The 23,060-nt window shown below is 38.8% G+C and overlaps 1 protein-coding gene and 1 pseudogene across 1 annotated transcript; both read right to left on the bottom strand.

The window, feature by feature from the left end:
* Window positions 1-23,060, bottom strand: part of LOC149151409 (putative pre-mRNA-splicing factor ATP-dependent RNA helicase DEAH5 pseudogene) — a 58,484-nt pseudogene that overhangs the window by 13,446 nt on the left and 21,978 nt on the right.
* On the bottom strand, window positions 9,927-10,829 carry LOC149151410 (coniferin beta-glucosidase-like). Its single transcript, XM_089439217.1, has 4 exons — window positions 10,669-10,829; window positions 10,466-10,568; window positions 10,258-10,366; window positions 9,927-10,158 (listed from the first exon to the last, which is right to left on the bottom strand). The coding sequence occupies exons 2-4, from the start codon at window positions 10,530-10,532 to the stop codon at window positions 9,927-9,929; spliced, it is 408 nt and encodes a 135-aa protein (XP_089295343.1). The 5' UTR covers window positions 10,533-10,568; window positions 10,669-10,829.

Here is a 23,060-nt window from a genome sequence, read left to right as displayed (position 1 = left end):
GATCTCCAAGTGGAAGCAAGAACCTCCAAGTGGACTCAAGAACTGAAGAATAACTGAAGTGGGAGAGGACACTAGTCAGCTTCATGCCAGCCTCAAGCTGACTCATCCTTTCTCCAAAACTCCTATATATAGAGCTCTCTCATGAGGTCTAAGGAGGCTGGAATCTGGTGAATGTAAGGAAGTGTTGTTGGTTTGAGTATAGAACTATTGGGTGATTTGCTTGAAGGAGGTGAAGAGGAGATTTCTTTCTGCTGGGAGGTGATGCTGGATTGGGCCTTTTATGGTTGTATCACTTCTTGAACTTTACTTCTTCCATTAATAAAGCATTTGAGGTTCTTCTATATGCATGTGTCTCAATGGTGTATTGTTATGCTTGTATATTTGATTTATTCTAATCCTTGAATCAATTATGAATGTATGCTTCTTGTAGTTTCCCTCTCTTGTGATTTTGCAGGATCTTGGTGTAGCTGGGCCAGTGAAAGAGCAAGGAGCTGGGAGCAAGCAGCAAAGAGAGAAGATTGGATCAAGCACTAGCGGAAGACATCGGTTAGTGGATCTCTTCCTCCTCTCTCTTACATCTCATAAAGAAGTAATCTTGAATAGCTTTGCTTTGATTGTTGCTGAGGTTCTATCACCCTTAGAGTGGGATAGGGTCATTCCGTATTGGATACTTTTCCCAACAACAAATTGGCGACTCCGCTGGGGATCGTATCTTGTTGGTTGTTTGTGTTTTTGCTATTCATTTCATAAACACAGGGAGTACCGAATCGAACTGCATTTGAATCTTTCAAATGCAAAGTAGAGGGCAGCTACTCTGGCTCAGTTTCTGGGCATGTTTATGATTTGAAGAGCTGATCCACAAGGACTCTAAATAGCTCTTAGTGATAGCTTTTCATCCTCCTTTTCATCCCTTAGTGTGTACTTGATAGATAGCTTCTGATTTGGCCAAAAACTGTGAATTTTTGAGCAATCTGTGACCCGGAAACTGAGAAAAACGAAAGTTTATCTCTTCAGTGCAGGCACTGTGAAGGCAGTCTGCATTTCAGCGCAGATCCCGAAGGGGCTACCTGCGCTGAAGGTCAAACTGACAGTGTACCACCTGCGCTGAACCAGTTTTGCCTAGTGCTACTGGGGTTCCCTGCTGTTTATTGCCCTGTTTTCACCCTTGTTTTTGCAGCCTGTTGTCTGTCAATGTACCTATCTGAAACCAACTTTCCTTGCCACTATTCCGCCTCGGTTGTATAAAGAAACTGTGTTTTTCTTTGTGTATTTCTTATATCATTTACAGTTTCCCATAACGAAAGTGAACTAGTCTTGCTGTGGCCTCTTAGATCTAGACCTGTGATAAGTGTCGTTTTGATCTTAAGAGTTAGTTTGTTTGCTGTTCATAGCTGATTGAGCTTTTGCTTTCATCATATGGTTTGAATTCGTATATTTCTAGTGTCGAAACAAGTAAATCTTAAGGTGTCTTTTGATTTTGGACAAGCTTGTTTGCTTTCGCTTGAAATTGAATTCAAAATTATACAACAACTTTCTTTTTGTATTACATCAACATTAAGAAAGAGAAAAGAAATACCTGCATTTTGCATTTTGCATTTGATAAGTTTGCATGTTGATTTAGGGAAAAAGTGCATTAGTGTATGCTCTTTGATCTGTGTGAAAAGATTTTGTCTTTCTTTTCCCTCAGTAGTTAAGATTTTCAAAGTTGAAAGATTGAAAAGCTTGCTTATCATCTTAGACTGCATTTAGGAGTGTTACTATACATCTCGTGGTGATCCATAAAGGCAAACTGCTAAACAAGATCAACCTTAAAATAAATTGAATTTACATAACAACGCATTGAAACATAACGCAAACACATAGAGGTCTAAGCTAGAGACGTGTTCCGGCGTCGTTAAACGTGATATCTTAGCGTTGAGTGGTTGGGTGATTCCTCCACGGTGAAGCGATAAGTATCAATACGGACTTGTGCTCCCACGTACCGTCGCGTATATATTGGGAGACCCCTATAGGAACAAAGCCTTTATCCATAGGAAGCCGTGTCGGCCGCCCTACTGATCGCAATGCAGTGAACACAGCATTCACGAAGATCGACCACCCGTACCGTAAAACGTATTCTGTGGTTTTGCGAAAAGTTTGGCACACCCTCTGCCTAGATCTCCAGAGTAGTTTCTTTTGGCCTTTTTCAAACTCTATAACTGAAAAAGTCCATCCGAGCATTTGTCACTTCGGGCTCGTTAAAACATCGAAGGAGACTAGAGTCATCTTTAGCTTTTTCTCGACTCTTTAAAAGTGAAAAAGCAAGTTGTGTCTAAGCATCGTTAAAATTTATTTTAAACGGGATAATCATCACCATTCCCTTATTGATCTTTGAAGTTAGTCTTTTGGCATCGTAAGTTCTTGTAGAATCGCTAAGAAATCTTTTGGATAGACTAGATATGTCTGAGCAACCGTCGACATCTAGGACTGTGTCGTCCGACACAGCGGCAGCAGAACCTCCTGCTGCTACTCCAACGATGTTCGCTGGTATACCATCTGTCCCAGCAAATTGTCCTCAACAACAAGCCAGAGTCCCATCAGGGACGACGACATGGTTAGTTCCTATTTCTTAGTCCGGATTATCATCTGGTATTTCTTATGTTGAAACTCAACAAATTGATCCAATGTGTCTTCGAAGGCCAATTTACCCTTTAAGTACTGGGTTTCCACCGTATGGAGGGCAGTATGCTCTTTCATTGTTCCCTCCTAGAGAACAACCATATGGGAGTTTACAACAAAGTTCAGGTCAAACTGGAATTACATCCAGCGGTTGGGTACCAATACTGCCTCGACAACCAGGGGTTGTATATTCAATGCAACCAGTACACCCTGTTTCGGATATTCCCACCACACCTGCTATGGTGAATGCGTCGCTAGTACAAGCGCTACCTGTTGTATGTCAACCCCAAATTTCTCAGGTTGCAATACAAAAGCCTCTTGTCTCAACGACTCAATCACAATCTTAGGGTAGTGCCTCCTTATCTGGAGCGACTCAGGCTCAAACAAGTACTGTGACTCCTCATCTTGGTCAATCATCCAGTATTGGTCAACAACAAATGGTCCAACAACCAGAGCTGGTTCAATCTCAACAACCGCCATTCCAACAATCATATCAAGGACCTAAGCAACAAGTCTTTGTAAGTAATGGGCAACCATGCTATAATGGTTATGCCCATCAACCTTGTCAAAGTTGCCAGCATTACGCTGGTCTGCAAAGACCCATTGCTCAGGCGATACCATCTTATCCTGGATATGCTTCACCTAACCTGAACCAACAGTTGCCCTTTGTAGCAACTCTAGAATTACCAGATCTAAACCGGCTGACGAATGATCCAATTTCTTATGCTCCTTGGTGGCCAGCGATTCCGCATAAACTTCCGTCAGATATTCCTAAATTTAATGGAAATCTGGGTGAAGATCCGTCGAATCATGTGATGACATTCCATCTATGGTGTTCATCGAACACCCTGAATGATGATTCGATAAGACTTCGCCTCTTTCAGAGGACGTTAACGGGTCCAGCGGCAAAATGGTACATTGAATTGCCTAGAGCTTCGTTCGACAACTTCAGTACCTTAGCCACAACCTTTTTAACCCATTTTCAATTACCGATAAGGTATGAAACGGGAACAGAACTCCTTACCAACTTCAAACAGACGACTGCCACCCACATATCTGATCATATACATGAGTGGCGTCGTCGTCGTAGGATGGTGAAAACATATGTTCCCGATCAGCTGTTAGCTGAATGGTTTATAAAGTCGTTACTTCCTGCTATAACGGAAGATGTGGCCAAGGGGGGAGTCGTAACAGAGGAGCAAGTTATCGCTCGTGCACAGTATTTGGACTTAGTTTATACTCAGTCCGGCACGCTCTATGACAAAATACCCGACGCTCCTAGACCGGAATTTTCAATTCCTCCTCCTCCTAAATCAAACAATGACTCTCACGCCGGCGATGGCGTGATTGGAAAGCACAAAATTTATAGTCAAAATGCAAATGAAGAACTTCTTGCCTCAAAAGTAAATGCCATGTCGACCGACAAGGGCAAACAACTGAAGCAACCAGGAGGCAAGAAGAAAAAGAAAGGGAGAAAAAGGAAACCCCCAGCAGGGTGTCATATATGCGATGAGGATCATTGGACGAAAGATTGTCCACATATAGCTAAAGTTAAAAAACTCTTTAAGAGTTCAAAAACCCCAGCAGTATTGACTGATCCGTTTCCTAATCCAGGTCAAAATCTGGTTGCTAATCAAAATGCTTCCTGATCCCAAGTGCTTATGTTGTCTACCTCAAAACAGCAAACTAATGCTTTGACGAGGAATAAGGATTACAGGAATCCAAAGCTGTCGAACAACAAGGCTAATGAACAACCTAGTAGTTCAACAACAACTTTGACCGAAGTTGTGCCACCCATCGTCCCTGAGCCAATAATAAAGTCGCAAAAGGGAGCAGTACACAAATCGACATTTAATCCTTGTGCGAAAATAGCACAGATAGAGGACCTAGCCCAATCGCCGTCTGTTATGTCGACACTTGAGGTACCGCAAAATTGCTTCTCCCAAGAACAAGCTTTATTATCAGCAATAGGTGGAATTGACCCAATGGATTCCAATCTTGTCGCCTTTGATCATAAAGGATATGACCCTCAGTTACCAGCTCAACTAGCTTTCCTTATTCAAGTGAAAGCCCTCAACAAAACTGTTCATCGAACAATTATTGATGAGGGGGCATCTACATGTCTTATGTCGATGAGTTGCTGGAAAGATTTAGGCTCACCACCCCTATCGAAATCGTCACCGTTAAAAGCATTTGATGGACGAACATACACTCCATACGAGATTTTAAGTAACTTGCAAGTTGAACTGGGGGGCAAAACAGTAGGAATTGATGTTGAAGTAATTGATGGAAACCTCGATTACAACATCCTACTCGGAAGACCATGGATCTATGCCATGGCCGCAGTTGTGTCGACCTACTTCAGGAAGATTGCATTTCCCTTCCAAGGAGGAATTACAATCGTCGACCAACAAACTTTTCTCCACAACAGTTCACAAGTTACGGGAAGCATTCCAATGATCCATGGAAGGAATCATTCGCTCCAAAATATCGGAGTAGGTCTCCTAAAAGACCCTGCCTTAATGGGTACTTTTGCCCTACCGCCCCCAAGTAATCTGGCAGAAGTGGCCACAGTGGAATATGAAACCTTCTATGTCTGATGGATTTGGACTTCGAGGATAGTTCCTATCTCATGTCAACCTCATTAAAAAATGAAATAAAGAGCCGAGGACAGTTCTAATCTTGTGTCAACCTCATTAAAAAATGAAACAAATCCCCGAGGAAAACCTTCATTCCAACCACCGAGTTGAATGCAATGAAGCTTGGGGGGCGTGCACCTCGATTTGCATTATTATGCTGGGGGCATGCAAACTTATCTCCGAGCAGTTTTAATACATAGTTCATGATCGTTAAAAAAAATAAACATAAGGTTGAGCATTCAAGCTCATTAAAAAATGAACATACCCCGGTAAATAACCATTGTGATCGTAAATTTATTAGCCATAAAAAGCCTTGGTCGTGTTTGCACCTGCCACCTCCATTCCATTTGGCCGATCGTTCACCTCCATATGATTGTTTACCTATTTTGAGGAACAGCTGCGAAGAGTGATTTCACCTAGCCATCCTTGTGACACTGCCGTGATTGGAAAATTCCAACCTGTACCTGGAATCTGCTGCTATCCCTGTTTATCACTCGTTCCTCAAAAGACGAGTCTTCTTTGAGCTCTTTTCATCTGACTCGTAAAATATGAAAAGTTTGCCGAGCTTTGGCCTTCCAGCTCGTTAAAAGGACCGGAAGAGCTATCCCTCCTCTAGATTTTAATCTTTTTGGACCTGAGGGATTATTACACAAAAAGGTCGAGCACTTGTTTTATTCGGCTCGTTAAAGTTATCGAAAACTCATCCCTTCTGTATTGTTTTATACTTTTTTGGACTTAAGGGATTAGATGACGAAAAAGGAATTTTGGAGTTAACTTTTTGTACCTTTTCAGACTCTCTAAAAATGAAAAGGACCGAGTTTTCCTTGTCGTTAGACTCGTTAAAATGATTAAATAGCAACAAACTTGTCTTTAGACGAGAACGAGTTTCCCTATCGTTAGGCTCGTTAAAACATAGCGATGGGCTTGCCCGAAGGGCAGGTTATAGAACAAGCATATGTTATCCTCCTCAAGCTTGACAAAAATAAAGAGGTACTGGTCAGAAATGACTGGGGAAAAATTGGGAGAACCTCAAAGCTTTAATGGTAGCAAGTCGCTCTTGAACATGACACTTTTCCTCCGTATCAGATCGGGTTGGGTTGTTTCATTCACCGGTCTCATCACCATGGTCTTCGCCAAACCATCCACATTTGGGGTAATGCTACCGATCCATCGCATCAGTGTCGTTATATGTTCAAGAGATGTTGTTCAGAAAGAGTCAACCGTGTCCCATCCACTGCCATACATTATCCTTCATCCACCCATGATCGCCACCCTGAATCATATTTCACAGATTGTTTTCACCTCCACTAAAATCATTAGCTCCGTTCTATGTCACTAATGTGGGATTCATTAAGGCCCTCCTTTGACGGATCACTTCTTGTCGACTTCAGCTCATTATCCAAGAAGTTGATCTAGGAACAACCCCCTCAGTACTTTGAAGCTTGCATGCCTCAATGGCAAGTTTCTCACTTCCGGCGACAGGTATACATCAATGACCTTCGACCAGAAGATTTTGCGTGGTGTTCGACACCAAGTCCTTTATTCACACCACGTGAATTGTACTGCAGTACCTTGAGGGTCATTATCATTATCGGTGATTCCTCTCGCGCTTGTTAACGGTTTACATTATTGACCGGTAATCAAGCGATGTCTTTCCATGTTCGACTTCAGCGCAATTCTCACATGCATCGACTTGTACTTAGAGTGAAGATCGAACGAGTTTGAAGACCCCGGATCTAGTTTCATCCATCCGGGCTGCGATATATATTCAGGATATAAAAACATTTGACATGTACATCATTGCAGCAGATGATCATCCTACTCAAAGGATGATAATTTCAGCAGAGAATTATCAGTCTACCATCAGACGGTCGTCTGTTCTATGTACTAAAATGAATTTATAAAGCTGAGCATGGGAATGCCCGCCTCAGCTAGATCATGAAAGCAGAATGAAAAATAATGTATTGTATTGTATTTTATTACAGGTCACCTCTCAGCGATTGAATGAACTTCGGATCCTCCTAATAAAGCATTTCACCCGATAAACGACCTCATACTTTAGGGAGCAACTGTTATAGACATTTTTGTGCCTTACAGCATGAAGCATGAAATGTCAATAATCTAAGGGATCCAAAGTCCCTAAACATGTTGTTCCTACCCCTAGAGGAACAAGGTCAGCAAACCACAGCACTGAATATCAGTTCTCCACCTGAAAACACTCAAAAACAAGCTAATTCTGGATCATGTCAACTGCTCCACTGAGCATCTGCGTTGAATGTCAACTGCTCCACTATGTACCTGCGCTGAATGTCAACTGTAAAGAAGGCTACCTGCACTGGGCGAGTTTGGCCAAGTGGCACAGTCATTCCTCAAGGTGTCAATGCCTAGGAAGCTTCCAAAATGACACTTGGATCAGGGAATTCGCCTAGTGATGAGTAAGAGGGTCTAGATCTCCAAGTGGAAGCAAGAACCTCCAAGTGGACTCAAGAACTGAAGAATAACTGAAGTGGGAGAGGACACTAGTCAGCTTCATGCCAGCCTCAAGCTGACTCATCCTTTCTCCAAAACTCCTATATATAGAGCTCTCTCATGAGGTCTAAGGAGGCTGGAATCTGGTGAATGTAAGGAAGTGTTGTTGGTTTGAGTATAGAACTATTGGGTGATTTGCTTGAAGGAGGTGAAGAGGAGATTTCTTTCTGCTGGGAGGTGATGCTGGATTGGGCCTTTTATGGTTGTATCACTTCCTGAACTTTACTTCTTCCATTAATAAAGCATTTGAGGTTCTTCTATATGCATGTGTCTCAATGGTGTATTGTTATGCTTGTATATTTGATTTATTCTAATCCTTGAATCAATTATGAATGTATGCTTCTTGTAGTTTCCCTCTCTTGTGATTTTGCAGGATCTTGGTGTAGCTGGGCCAGTGAAAGAGCAAGGAGCTGGGAGCAAGCAGCAAAGAGAGAAGATTGGATCAAGCACTAGCGGAAGACATCGGTTAGTGGATCTCTTCCTCCTCTCTCTTACATCTCATAAAGAAGTAATCTTGAATAGCTTTGCTTTGATTGTTGCTGAGGTTCTATCACCCTTAGAGTGGGATAGGGTCATTCCGTATTGGATACTTTTCCCAACAACAAACATGGAATCTCTTGCACTTTCGGATGCATTAAATGATAAGCCCAGGATAGCCTTTCTCCATGACTATCTCGAAAGCTTGCTCGCGGGCATCAGGTACGTTAACTGTCACGAGGCAAACTCAGTCGTTCTTGATAGATTTGTCATTTTATCAATCCATTGGAAAACTTAGTAAGTTGGGGTGTGAGTGTGTAGGAATGGATCAAACGCTCGTGGGTACTTTGTATGGACTTTGTTGGATTTCCCCGGTTATTATTTTTATGAGCGTCGATTCCCGGAATCGACGCTCCGCCCCTCGGGCGGGGCGGGGCGGCCCGGGGGTGGCGCTGCGCGGGCGCCGCCTGTGCAGCGCCACCCCTGGGCCGCCCCGCCCCGCCCGAGGGACGAAGCGTCGATTCCTGGAATCGACGCTCCGCCTGTCGTATAATCCAATTCGATTTAAAATGAGAGATTTGGTTTCAACCTGCTCGTTGGTGGATTGCTTACTTCGAAACGCTGGGAAAAGGCAATTCCACTTTATGCTTGGGTGGCCGGAGACGATGTTGTTCCAGTATGCAGAGCCATTTTGGAGGCCTTTAGAGATCTGGGCAACCGGGGAAATCCAACAAAGTCCATACAAAGTACCCACGAGCGTTTGATCCATTCCTACACACTCACACCCAAACTTACTAAGTTTTCCAATGGATTGATAAAATGAAAAATCTATCAAGAACGACTGAGTTTGCCTCGTGACAGTTAACGTACCTGATGCCCGCGAGCAAGCTTTCGAGATAGTCATGGAGAAAGGCTATCCTGGGCTTATCATTTAATGCATCCAAAAGTGCAAGAGATTCCATGTTGGGCATGGCGTATCCTACTCACAGATCACAACACAATTTAAAAGAAGTGATAAAATTTGCAGTTCAACATTCGTCAAAGCCGACATGAAAGTAAATATAAGCACAGAAAGTACCATTTTCGTATATTATTATGGGGGGGTTATCATAGTGTTGCTTGAAGTATTCCAATAATCGTTGCATCCCCCAGGGAACAACGGGAAGCCCACCAGCTGACAACTTTAATTAGTTTTTAACACGACAAAACGAAGCCGCATTAGTGTAACCTTAATAGATAGAATTGCATTTATATAACTTACAAAATACACAGATGCCTACCTCACCGATAGGGACGCCGTTCCTATACACTGCATTTATGCATATCTAGATGCGTCAAAATCCAAATCCTGCTATAATATATATACAATAAAGGCTAAAGGAAACTGTCTATATAAGTTGTATACTTTTCCTTTGAAATTCTAATACTAGTGAAAGATAAATTGTGGCGATTTCCCCGGTTGCCCAGATCTCTAAAGGCCTCCAAAATGGCTCTGCATACTGGAACAACATCGTCTCTGGCCACCCAAGCATCAAGTGGAACTGCCTTTTCCCAGCGTTTCGAAGTAAGCAATCCACCAACGAGCAGGTTGAAACCAAATCTCTCATTTTAAATTGAATTGGATTATACGACAGGCGGAGCGTCGATTCCGGGAATCGACGCTCCGCCCCTCGGGCGAGGCGGGGTGGCTCGGGGGTGGCGCTGCGCAGGCGGCGCCCATGCAGCGCCACCCCCGGGCCGCCCCTCCCCGTCCGAGGGGCGGAGCGTCGATTCCGGGAATCGACGCTCATAAAAATAATAACCGAGGAAATCCAACAAAGTCCATACAAAGTACCCACGAGCGTTTGATCCATTCCTACACACTCACACCCCAACTTACTAAGTTTTCCAATGGATTGATAAAATGACAAATCTATCAAGAACGACTGAGTTTGCCTCGTGACAGTTAACATACCTGATGCCCGCGAGCAAGCTTTCGAGATAGTCATGGAGAAAGGCTATCCTGGGCTTATCATTTAATGCATCCGAAAGTGCAAGAGATTCCATGTTGGGCATGGCGTATCCTACTCACAGATCACAACACAATTTAAAAGAAGTGATAAAATTTGCAGTTCAACATTCGTCAAAGCTGACATGAAAGTAAATATAAGCACAGAAAGTACCATTTTCGTAGATTATTATGGGGGGGTTATCATAGTGTTGCTTGAAGTATTCCAATAATCGTTGCATCCCCCAGGGAACAACGGGAAGCCCACCAGCTGACAACTTTAATTAGTGTTTTAACACGACAAAACAAAGCCGCATTAGTGTAACCTTAATAGATAGAATTGCATTTATATAACTTACAAAATACACAGATGCCTACCTCACCGATAGGGACGCCGTTCCTATACACTGCATTTATGCATATCTAGATGCGTCAGAATCCAAATCCTGCTATAATATATATACAATAAAGGCTAAAGGAAACTGTCTGTATAAGTTGTATACTTTTCCTTTGAAATTCTAATACTAGTGAAAGATAAATTGTGGCGATTTCCCCGGTTGCCTAGATCTCTAAAGGCCTCCAAAATGGCTCTGCATACTGGAACAACATCGTCTCCAGCCACCCAAGCATCAAGTGGAACTGCCTTTTCCCAGCGTTTCGAAGTAAGCAATCCACCAACGAGCAGGTTGAAACCAAATCTCTCATTTTAAATCGAATTGGATTATACGGCAGGCGGAGCGTCGATTCCGGGAATCGACGCTCTACCCCTAGAGCGGGGCGGGGCGGCCCGGGGTGGCGCTGCGCAGGCAGCACCCGCGCAGCGCCACCCCCAGACCGCCCCGCCCCGCCCGAGGGGCGGAGCGTCGATTCCGGGAATCGACGCTCATAAAAATAATAATAATTCAGATCTCGTTCATAAAAATTCATAACATATATCAAAGTATACAAAACATTTTTCATAAAAATTCATAGCATATATCAAAGTATACAAAACATTTATTAAATCACTTTTATTCGCGATATACAAAACATACAAAATATCATCAACGGCTTTTTGTTTTTCATCCATGATTCCTACAATGCGTAAAACTAATTTTAAAGCTTTGAATATAATTTTGACTTTTGTAATTAGAAATATTATCCAAAAACCTTTAAATCAATTGTTTTTTTTAACATCCGTGATTCTTGTAATGTGAAAAACAAATATTAAATATTAGAAAAAGCTTTAATATAATTTTAGCTTTTGTAAATGAAGGAATGAGATTATCTGACGTTCTCCATGACATTATATGATTTTATAATTTTATCTAAATGAAAATATTGCTAAAGTCGAAAACAAGTTTTGGAATATAGTTTTAGTGTCCGTAAATCGAATTGGATTATACGACAGTCGATGACATATTATATGATTTTATTTCATGAGCTTCGAATTTAACGTTGTGTCGATGATTTTATATATAAATTCAATATCATTATGCAATTCTACAAGAACAATAATCTAAACAAAAGTACTTCCACCTGTATCGGGCCATATATGACGTCCCAAACTATATGCAAATATTTTTCCATCCAGCTCTATAGTATTTTAATGCAGAAGAGTATTGATTCTAATTAGACCTACAACCCTCCAAAAATATTTACTAAAAAAATTCATTTATTAGGCGTCCATCCAATTGAGTGACTATCCAAATCCAATTGATATAGCGGCAAAATTCACCTACATTGATAAATCTATTTCTAGGGTTCTATCGTATGTCACAAACCAAACTCCCAAATATTGACATTTTGTCCATGATTTCATCGATATATTCAATATCTTCATTTGATTGTACCAAACAATAATTTAAACAAAAGTAAAAGTAGACACAATATGGCTTCACAACAATAATTTAAACAAAAGTACAAGTAGACATAATATGGCTTCACAAACTATATGATAATATTTTTCCATCCATGTCTATAGTATTCTAATGCAGATGCCCTTTGCTTCTAATTAGACCTAGAGCCTTCCTCCAAAAGAAAGTATTAAAAAAGTCCATTTATTATTAGGTGTCAGTCTTCTCACACCAACATAAATTTTAGTGCCATAAGATTGGGACCTAATAAATGAACCTTTGTAACACATTCGTTGGAGAAAGGCTGTGAATCCCTATGTTTATGGGTTATTTAATTTTTATAGGTGACGGTCATATCATCCATTAACTCTGAGCAGGTCTTCCAGGAATATATATCCAATAGTATTTTACAGAAGACCTAGACCCGATTGTAACTTTGGTTATCGGAACTTCCCAGCAAGAAATTCAACGGTTGACCTTGCAGTTTGTTCTCGGATGACCCGAACATACAGTCTGGTTAAGGATGCATTAAAAGATTCTTTCACAGCATTCCTAAATATTAAAAGATTCACTGACAACTTTCCTCCTAGATATTCACAGCGTTCCTCCCTGAAACGTCGTAAAAGACTCGTTCACAGCGTTCCTTTCGTTTAAGAGATGTATTAAAAGGTTCATCTATTCAGTGCAGGGTATTATTAATGAACTCTTATCACGTTTCATATGAAAGTATTCATATATCCATTCTATGCTATTATATTGTAGAAAGAGTGATCTAGGGTGCCAAATCCATGGTATATATATATATATATATATATATATATATATATATATATATATATATATATATATATATATATATATATATATATCCGCCATATCTTCCACTACTTCTTGGCAGGTTTCCGGATGGATGAACATTTCAGAGCTTTCACACATAGATATGGTGTAGGTAGTCAAATATTATGATTAGAGTATGCAATATCAAGCTCGGTAATTTGAAGGTGCTTATTAGATCTTTCTGGGCGTGGGGGGCGGGTGGAAAATAAAAAAATCTAGTCTAAATTACCCTTTGTTATATTCATTGAATATTAAACTTAGGCAGGGGGGGGGCGGGTGGAAAATAAAAAAAATCTAGTCTAAATTACCCTTTGTTATATTCATTGAATATTAAACTTAAAGTTTTCTGCCAAAATAATGAGTAAAAGTCATTGATTCCCAATTTATTATAATGCATCATCAATTGTGCGTTGTAATAATTTTTAGAACATTGGTGTTCTCAAGTATCATGCATTCATTGGCACAATAATTTTTTAAAATATTATCTCATGGTGTTTTTTTTATGTCCTGGAGCACCACCAGTAGTGCATCATAGAAATTAAGGGCACATCAATACGGCCATGAAATTTGTTTATTAATGTACTTAAGATCTATTGGAGCATTGTTAAAGGTGCATTACTACATTTAATAATAATAATTGACCGACAATTGCAGGAAATTTTAACTCAATAACGAGTTAAGATGTACCAAATCACCATAAATGGTATGTCCTTTCTTTCTAAGTATACTAACAAGCATAATAAACCAACAATATGCTCTATATATTAACCCATTGTACATAGTGTGGCTCGTAAAAGCATCAATGATCACTGCGAGTTGATGCACCACGTGGAATTTTTTTTGAAAATAATGAAAAGACAAACAAGTTAAAGAACAATTTTAAATTTTAAACCACTAAATACATAGAGTGGGGGATAACAATCAATTTACTTGGTCCCTTTTTCATTCAAATAAGTATGGTTATGTTATGGTTAGTGTGTAAAGAAAAAAAATATAAAAAAATCAGTATTGTTTGCAAAAATCCACCATGGAAGTAGAGAGGAACTCTTCGCTTCAAGACGACAGAGATTCTAAAAACGTTGTTACCAGAAGGAACAGTGTTGACATGGGAGTCTGCTGAAACCAGTCGTAGATTTAGAAGACTTTTGAAACCTGGAATGTTGGGCATGCATGTGAACTCAGATGGGGCACTAGTTGATGAAAGAGAAGAATATGGAACATCTTCGTCAACATCCAGTCACTCATTTGAAGATGTGAATTCTGATGGTGTGCAAGAAAATATGAGTGATTTTGAATAATTGTTTAAGATAGTTTATATAACTGATGTATGCATCGTATCTTCAAATAAAATTAATGTTTTCCATATTTTGTTAAATGAGAAGTTATGAAGCATTTTTATGTTGTTGGATTATGTCTTAAGTATGATAAATTTTATTGTTTAAATATCTACAATGCAATATCAAATTAGAGATATAATGTTTGTTTTATTCAGTATACAAATAAAGACTTGAATTCATTCAGTGATATAATTTGTTCATAATGTCATGTTTTTTTAGTTTTATAGTTGAAAAAATTTCAATTTCTTTTGTATCTAGCATGTTGTGGTTGAAAACATGTTAAATTTATACTTAGGAAAGAAAAATGATATTCTACCAGAAACATTAATGTGTTTTTTCCTTAAAATTTAACTTTGTTTGAGACATAAAAAATTGGTTTTATTAGCATTTTTTAAAAAGTATGAAAATTGACCCTAAAAAAAAAATCATTATTCCAGTATCAACACTTTCGTTCTGAAGCTATATTTTGCAGGAAAATTTCGTAGAAAATTTCGTAGTCACTGCCATTTTTAAAACAGCCGCAAAATTGACACCTAAAAAAAAAAAACATCGTTCCAGTATACACACTTTTCGTTTTGAGCACTGTTTTTGTGGTTTTTTTGAGGTTTTTGGGCCAGAGTTCCCGTTTTGAGTTTATAGTTCTCGTTTCAAAGTTTACATTGTTTATTCCAATGTTAGTTGATTATCTTAGACTACTTGCGTGCTTTAATTTATACTTAACAACATAAACCATTCATACAGGTGTGCATAGTAAATAAACAATATATTTGCAAATTATATCAAACATGCATTAACCCAAGAACAGATACACAGAATTATTAAAAAACTTTTCTTTCTTAATTCCTTCCTCGGTTATAGACTTGACTTCGCCCTGTGCACTCAACTGTAGGGGTCCACGCACTTAGCTGCAGACTACTAGGCCTCTATGCACTTAGCTGCAGAGCCTTCTCCTACTCTACGAACCAAAGACACACTTCGCCTTAATCACTTAGACTCTTTTTCCTCCTCCTTTTATTTTACACTTGGAGCCTCGCTCTATTTATAAAACCTTGTGGTCCGCAGACCATGGGTAGGTATATCCAACCAACATTACATTACAAAACTAGGGTGGACAACCCGGTGACTTTACATACTTTCGCGCCCTGCGCCTGTAATTCGTGGAGCTTTATAGCAAGATTCGGTCAAAACTTGGGCTTTGAGCCCCAAAACATCCCTTGGGGAGATTTCATGCCCAACACTGAAGCATGACTATTATGGTCAAGATATCATCTCTAAAGCCAAGATCAACACTGGTAAGGAGCATCTTTGACAAAAGAGGTTCCAATGGAAATTCAACCATTTTCCTCCCCAATTTGGTTAGAAAATCCTGATCATCGAAAGCTCCTAAACTGTACAATTGTTCCATTGCATATATGAGTGCTTGAGGATGAGGGGGACCCATAAAATCATAGGAGAGAACATCATTAAGTCCCATGGCTTTCATGGTGAGTGTCGTGAGTCTAAGATTAATCCTCTGTATTTTTGGCACAGTGGTGGGAAGCATCTCATTGCGATATGCACTTTCTATGTATAGACGATCACACTTACCAGAAGCTATATGACCAACATGTTTAGCACGTTTCTTAGCTAATTCTTGAGAAATTGGTGTAATGACTAGTGAATCTAGACCAAGTTTTGGATTGTATGCATTCTTCTTAGCAAATCCAAGATTAGCAACATAGTAGATTCCATCAATGGTCAAATAAGCTTCTACAATATTAGTGGCCACAACCACCTTTATTTTACTTGGAGGAGCAGGCTCAAAAATTCTTGACAACATCTCATTGGGAAGAGCACTGTATATTGGAAATATGATGAGTTTAGGAACATTCTTTCCAAGTCCTTTCATTTTCTCATAGAGAATCTGACATGCAGTATCAATTTCCTCATGTCTCGTTAAGAAAAGAAGAATATCACCTTCTGGTTCTGTCAAGTGAATCTTCATGACCATGATCAATGCAACATCCAAATAGTCACTCTCTAGCTACTTGGTATACAATATCTCTATGGGATAAGTCCTCCCTGGGATAGTGAATATATTGTAGTTGAAGAAATATCCTGAGAATTTCTCAGCATCTAGAGTGGCAGAGGTGACAATTAACCGAAGATCAGGCCTGCATCTAGCCAACTGCTTTAGAAACCCAAACAACACATCTGTGTGAATTGTCCTCTCGTCGGCCTCATCAAGCATGACTACTGAATATTATGATAGTTCATGCCACGATCTCTTTGGCTGATCATGTGCTTTCACTTGGTTGTTTTCCCTTTCTTGAGGGACAGCAACAATGAGTGGTTTTATTAGCCATCCTCTTGACCATTATGTGTTTTGAGTAGTTCCTTCATTGTTGGAACCCATTGCTACCCTTTATACCACTCATTCCTCCAAGGCGAGTCACCTTTAAGATTTTTTCTGACTCATAAAAAATGAAAAGCTTTCTTGGTATTTTTCCCTTTTTGACTCATTAAAGAAAATAAAAATGGGAGGTCTGCTTTCAGCTCTTTTCTGAGCCTTTAAGAAATGAAAAGATTGCCAATCTTTTGTCACTTTGAACTCGTTAAAGGTTGCGAACCGTCATCTACCTAGTATAAGTTTACCTCTTTTACGGGCTAGGATAGATTACTTATGAAGAAGGTATACGTTGATCTATCATGGTCAATAGGTTCCCTTGGATATTGTTTTCTACCTTTTTAGATTAAATTGAGGGACAAATTTACGAAAAGGGACCTTTGGAGTTTTCTTTTTCCTGTCTTTTTCAAACTCTCTAAACATGAAAAAGACTCTGAGTTTTACCTATGTCAGACTTGTTAAACCGTGACGACAATGGACTTGTCACCATGACGAGGCCGAGCTTCTCCTTCCTAGGGCTCGTTAAAAATCACTAGGTTGGATTCATCTAAAGGATGAACTTACGTTACAAGCATATGCTATCCCCTTCAAGATTGTGTTTCAAAAATAATTGGGGTACTCACTAGAAATGGTGGGGGAAAATTGGGAAACATTCTGTTGGTTGTGTTAGTGATTACGACAGCTTATCGCTCTTGAACATCAACACTCTTTCTACTTCACGTTGGGTTGGGATATCCTCATTCTATCGTTGGCCTTTTGGGTTTTGGGTTATTCATTTTGCCTCATTCCATCTGATCCTCACTCCATCATCATGACCTTTTATCCCTTGGTACCAAAATGCTACCAAACTCCAGAGTCGTGTCACCAATATGTTCAAGAGCTTAATCCTTCTGTAGTCTATAGCCTTACATGTCTTCCTTAGGTTCTCTATCTCATTCACATTCATCTTTTTCCTTTGTCTCGCGTCGATGATGTGGGAAACATTATGGCCCTCCTTCGATCGATCGCTTCCTGTCAAATTCAGCTCATTATCCGGGAAGTTGATCTAGAGACTCTTTTCTGGTACCTTGGATCTTGCATGCCTCAATGGCAAGTTCTTTGCATTCAACGGCAGTCTTGCATCATTGGTCTTCGATCGAGTTGTTTCACAAGTGTTCGAATTGAGATCATTCTTCGCACTTTGTGGATTGTACTAGCAGTACCTTGAGAACCATTGACATTACTGGTGGTCTCTCTCACACTTGTTAATGGTTTACATCATTGGTCGGCAATCAAGTGATTTTCTAGTATGCTAAACTTCAGCACATCTATTCGTATATTAGAAATTGTACGATGGTTAGGTTGGGATTCAAGACCCTGGGCTTAGATTACATAAGTCCAGGTTGTGTGGATTGAATCATACATGACTCTTTCGATTGGATGGTTGTGACCATACCTGAGTCTTTTTTGTGGTCTTTCTGATTGGGTGGTTGTGTCCATACCACAGACCACTTATGTTTATCTTCTGGATGGCTGCACCCATGCCTTATAAACATGTACTTCCTTTCACTATGTACTCATGTATCAGATATATTAGTTGTATCTGCATTTTCAAGTTCTCTATGAGGATGTTCTGTTTTGGTTATGGATTCATAAAGAATTTCACCCCTCCCATTCTCTCGACCTTCATGCTTTATGGGGTATCTATTACATAGTAATTTGTCACCGACTCTGCATTCGCTGATCCCGAATACTACCAGTCCATATTACTGACATCTATTATGTGTCTTGTTTCCAATTATGTGTCAATAACTTCCTTGTGATCTCAGGAAGAATGTCTCAGTTCATTGTCCCTGAAGCAGACCCCTTTTTACCTAAGTTTCTGGGTCATCACGGTTCAGAAGTTTTCCTACTCGTGAAGATGGTCAAGTTTGCACTAGCCCTAGAGAAGTCGTTGCCATGTCCCTGTGTTTCACCTATGAAGATCTACTTTTGGAAAGTTTTTCAACAACTCGATGAATATTCGAGATGAAACTACTTCATGGGTGGTCCTAGGGTTGGTTGTTGGGTCAAATGAGCTTGCCTCTCTTCTTTGGGATAGTTATTCCACCTTTTATGTAACCTCCCTAAGAGATAAGCTCTTCCTTCCATCTCTTATGGAACCTCTCCCTCCTATAAACGTCTCCTCCATGAATGAGATCAGTTAGCTTGGACGTAACTTGATGACAGCTAGATGTAATTTGGTAGCTTCAGGTTTCTAAGAGAGGAGTAGAGGTAGAGAGTGTTATTGGAGTGTGGAAGTAGCCTCACATGTATTTTGGCTTGAGATATGTTTGAGTATAGTTAGTTTGAGAACTTTCTAGCATCAATATTTTGAACTAAATAGAGAGTTATTTGTTCCCTTGGGAGACGATTCACAAGTGAATGCTTATGGAGACATGCCGATGGGACCTTTGAGGAGACTTATGACATCAAGGCTTGTTTGTAAGTTTTACTTTGATTTATATTAATACAAATCAATAGCTTGTTTCCTATATCGTATGTTGAATTGTATATCGATAGCTTGAGGTTCCTTGACTCTTCAAGTAGATTGTTTGGTCATTTTCTATTATGTTTGTTGTTTTTCTCTACATGTTGTTTTCAGGTATAAGTGACTAGAAGAACAAGAGCTGGAGCAACATGACGAGGACTTCATTGAACGACGAACTGAAGGTAGGTCTTCATAACACCAACTTTCTAAGGAAATTTGCTTTCGTATTGTCTTTGCGGTGACTAGACCCACTCTAGGGCTAGAGGGGTTGCCATTGTCCATAGAGGGAGCTTGCCTGTGTCACACTTCCACATACCACCTGACCATATATTGGGATGAATGAAATCTCTCTTTTAGCCCATCATCCCCATGCCATATTCCAAGCATGAATGTGGGATCTCATGGAATAAACCAATACTAAACAAAATCAAGGATTCTAGAGGCTAAACCACCTCAACCCTCAATCACAGTGATTCCACCTCTACGGTCAGACATCACTAACACCATCCAAATCAATCTCTACCCAAGTTGTCTAGGGCTCTAGGAACTAGTAACTTAACCCACAAATTTTCAAGGCTCTAGAGCATTTCTTCAACTTGGCTCCAGGGACTAGTAACTCAACCCACCAAGGGCTCCATAACATTTGTCCCAACCTAGGCTCCAAGACTAGTAACTCAACCCAACCTCTTCTAAGGCTTCCAGAGCATTTATTCCAACCCACAGCCATACAGAAACATGAGCACCAATCAGATGAATAATCAAGTGGAAAACCCCACAACACCATGCCTATATTGGAAATGGAAAGGCAAGGTTAAAACCATTGTCACTCCAGGAAACTCTCCATGCCAATGAAAACACAACTAGAAAATCACATGCATATACCATGCATCCAAAAATTAGCAAGGAAATCACACATGCAACATATTACATGCAAAACAATCTATCTATAGTGGTTGATCGAACTGTTCCCTTGCACTTTCCTGCTTTTATTTTCATTCTTTCTCCAAATCAAATGTATGCCAAAGTGCTCCAAGAATACTCAAGTGTGAAAGAGTATGAGAGAATGAAAGGAGAACTTCAAAACTAAACTAATAAAAATGAGGCTATAATTTGATTCTTTGAAACCTTTTTATCATTGACGCCTCTATTTTCTTCATTTTCCTTCATTTTTGTTCTAATTTCCTTAGCATGTAAATTTGTGTCTCTTCACCTTCTTTTTCTCCTATTTTCCTTTATTTCATAAAGAAAATGCCAATTATTACCAATTTTCCTTTGCCAATTCCATAGACATAAATTAATCATAAGTGATACCCATAACTATGCTTTGGCCAAAATTCATCTTGGAATGTGTCTGATGACCTTGTCTTATATTTTTTTACATGGAAAACCAACCAAGTGTTGTTACAAGTTATTTCACTACTATATTGGAGTTGATTCCAACATTGAAATAGAGTTTTCATTAGTCAATGAAAATATGCATATGAACTATTGAAAAGATTTGGCATGATAGATTGCAAGTCTATTCTCACCCCAATGAAGAAAATTTTCAAATTTTCAAAATTTGAAGGGGGGAATTGGTAAAAAACACTTGTTACAAGTAGTTGATTGGAAACTTGATTTATTTGAGAACCACTCATCTAAATTTATCATATCCAGTTAGTATTCTCTCAATATTTATGAAAAAACCAAGGGAGAGCCATTAGAATGCATCAAAATGGGTTCTTAGGTATATCCAAGGTATTAAATATTATGGCGTGCAATACAAAAATAACAAATTTTTTGTACTTTTTGGATATTCAAATGTAGATTTTTCATGAATGTTGATGATAGGGCATAATCATCAGGATATTTGATGAATATGGGATTAATAATGATTTTTTGGAGTTGTAAGAAGCATACTATAGTGACAAATTCTTCAGCTTAGGTAGAATATATTTCAGCATGGGAAGAAGCTTGTGAGATTGTTTGGTTACAAAGTTTTATAGGATTTGGAATTCATCAATGAGAATCCAATTCGTTGTTGGTTGATAATCAAACAGCCATTAAGATTTCCAAAATTATAGTTTCCATTCCAGAATGATGCATGTTAACACCAAAAATCATTACATTAGGACTCTCATTGCAAAGGGTGTCATCAAACCAAAAGATTGTCCTTTAGAAGACTAGATCACAGGCATATTCACAAAACCACTTGTTAAGATAAAATTCACTAATTGTATAGAAGAACTTGCCATTTTTTCTAATGTACTTTTAAATAAAAGGGGGGAATGTTAGATATTATGATCCAAAAATACTTTGGTTTAGAATTATATTTTCATATAGTTGGGATTTTCTTTATTATTATATATTCTATGTTATTAGTAGATCTAGAAAACCATTTGTTACTCAGTATTGAAATTAGGAAAATTGTTAGTATTGCACTTAATATAAGTGGACACTTGTAATTTGTGATATATTGTCCATAAAAAATTTAGTTTAGGACTTAGGCTTATTTAAATATGCTTTCTTCATGCAAGAGTGTTGAGAGATTATTGTAACCTCTTGCATCTATTATGTAATTTTCATTTCCTTTGATTAATAAAATTTGTATGTCTGAGGGCACTTGTATTATAACATCTATAGTAGGGATATTTCTAAAAATATCTAGACTAATAATGTTTAACAATGTATTTCTAATAATAATTCAAATTATACAATTACCTAATTAACACGGGTGAGATCATACTTTAGTATTATTAACTAAAATTCCTAGATAATGTCATTTAGGTAATATATATGAGGTAACCCTAAAATAAAAAGAATCATGGTATCATATTGATTTTCTCATTTAAAGGTATTTTTAAGTAAATTATTGGCCACATATATCGAGCTCTAAATCTTCTATGAAATATTTTAATACGCAGAGGGTATAGACCAATATTGAGGATTTTATTTTATTTTCTTTTAGGGGAGGGGGTGGTGGCGGGGGGGGGCCATAAGTCCTAATAAGGTGAAATAAATCTCTAAGCCCTTTATAATTTTACACTTTCACCATAACATTTTCATAATAGCACACTTAATTCTCTTGAAATCTTAATGTTTAGGGTTTAATATCATATATGAATAACTGGTACAAATCTCTCTTGTTGTCTTTTGAATATGTTTAACATGTGTTAGGTGTGGAGCCTGATTATTTTCCTGCTTGTTCAAAGGTTTTTGTTTCAGTCGTGTTGGATCCTCGTTCCTAATGGGGTGGCAATGTTGCCAGTTTAATCACCGTACGGGGGTCCTAGGTGGGCGTCGATGACCTTTATGAGCCCCCCTAGTGGGGGTTTGAGGGAAACTCCCTTGAAGATAAAAATAGATGAAAATTTGCCTTGTAAAATATTGTAATTTCATAGTAAATCCAAGTCGTTAATTAGGCAAATGATATGATAGTAAAATTTATGTTAATTTAGGGTTTTTCCTCTAGAAGGCAACCCTTGGTTTATATGAGGGAATTGTATTATGGTTGTGTATGAATATTCTAAGTGAGAGGGAGAGAGAAGGATGTGTGAGAGAAAAGAGGAAATTACAATGGATTTGTTGTAGGTTGTATCTCTACATTTAGCTAAATAATATAAAAGGAAGGATTGGATGTTTCTCCATGGATGCAACCCAAATAGGGTGAACTGTGTATATTTGTGTCTCTTGTTTTATGTATTTCTCTATTTATGTTTCTGTAATACTTTGTGTATTTAATTTATCTATTAGTTAATTTCTAACAACTAGTATTAGAGCTTAATGTCTATTTGGTTAATAAAATTGCAAGAGATAAGGGTTCCTAGTTTGAGTGGGAGCAATGGTTGAAGATGGTAGGATTAGGGTCAATAAATTTAATGACCAAA

The sequence above is a fragment of the Pinus tabuliformis genome, chromosome 9 (genome assembly GCF_031772625.1).
Source record: "Pinus tabuliformis cultivar Carrire ecotype Pingquan chromosome 9, CPIR1, whole genome shotgun sequence".
In the NCBI taxonomy this organism is placed as follows: Eukaryota; Viridiplantae; Streptophyta; class Pinopsida; order Pinales; family Pinaceae; genus Pinus; species Pinus tabuliformis.
Note: the sequence above shows the minus strand (reverse complement) of the source record. Positions and strands in the feature narration are given on the sequence as shown.

Coding starts and splice junctions, on each gene's coding strand:
- LOC149151410 (XM_089439217.1), bottom strand. CDS start 10,532: ATGCAACGATTATTGGAATACTTCAAGCAACACTATGATAACCCCCCC. Junction 10,367..10,465: donor CATAATAATCTACGAAAATG/GTACTTTCTGTG, acceptor ATCTGTGAGTAG/GATACGCCATGCCCAACATG. Junction 10,159..10,257: donor AGCTTGCTCGCGGGCATCAG/GTATGTTAACTG, acceptor GTGAGTGTGTAG/GAATGGATCAAACGCTCGTG.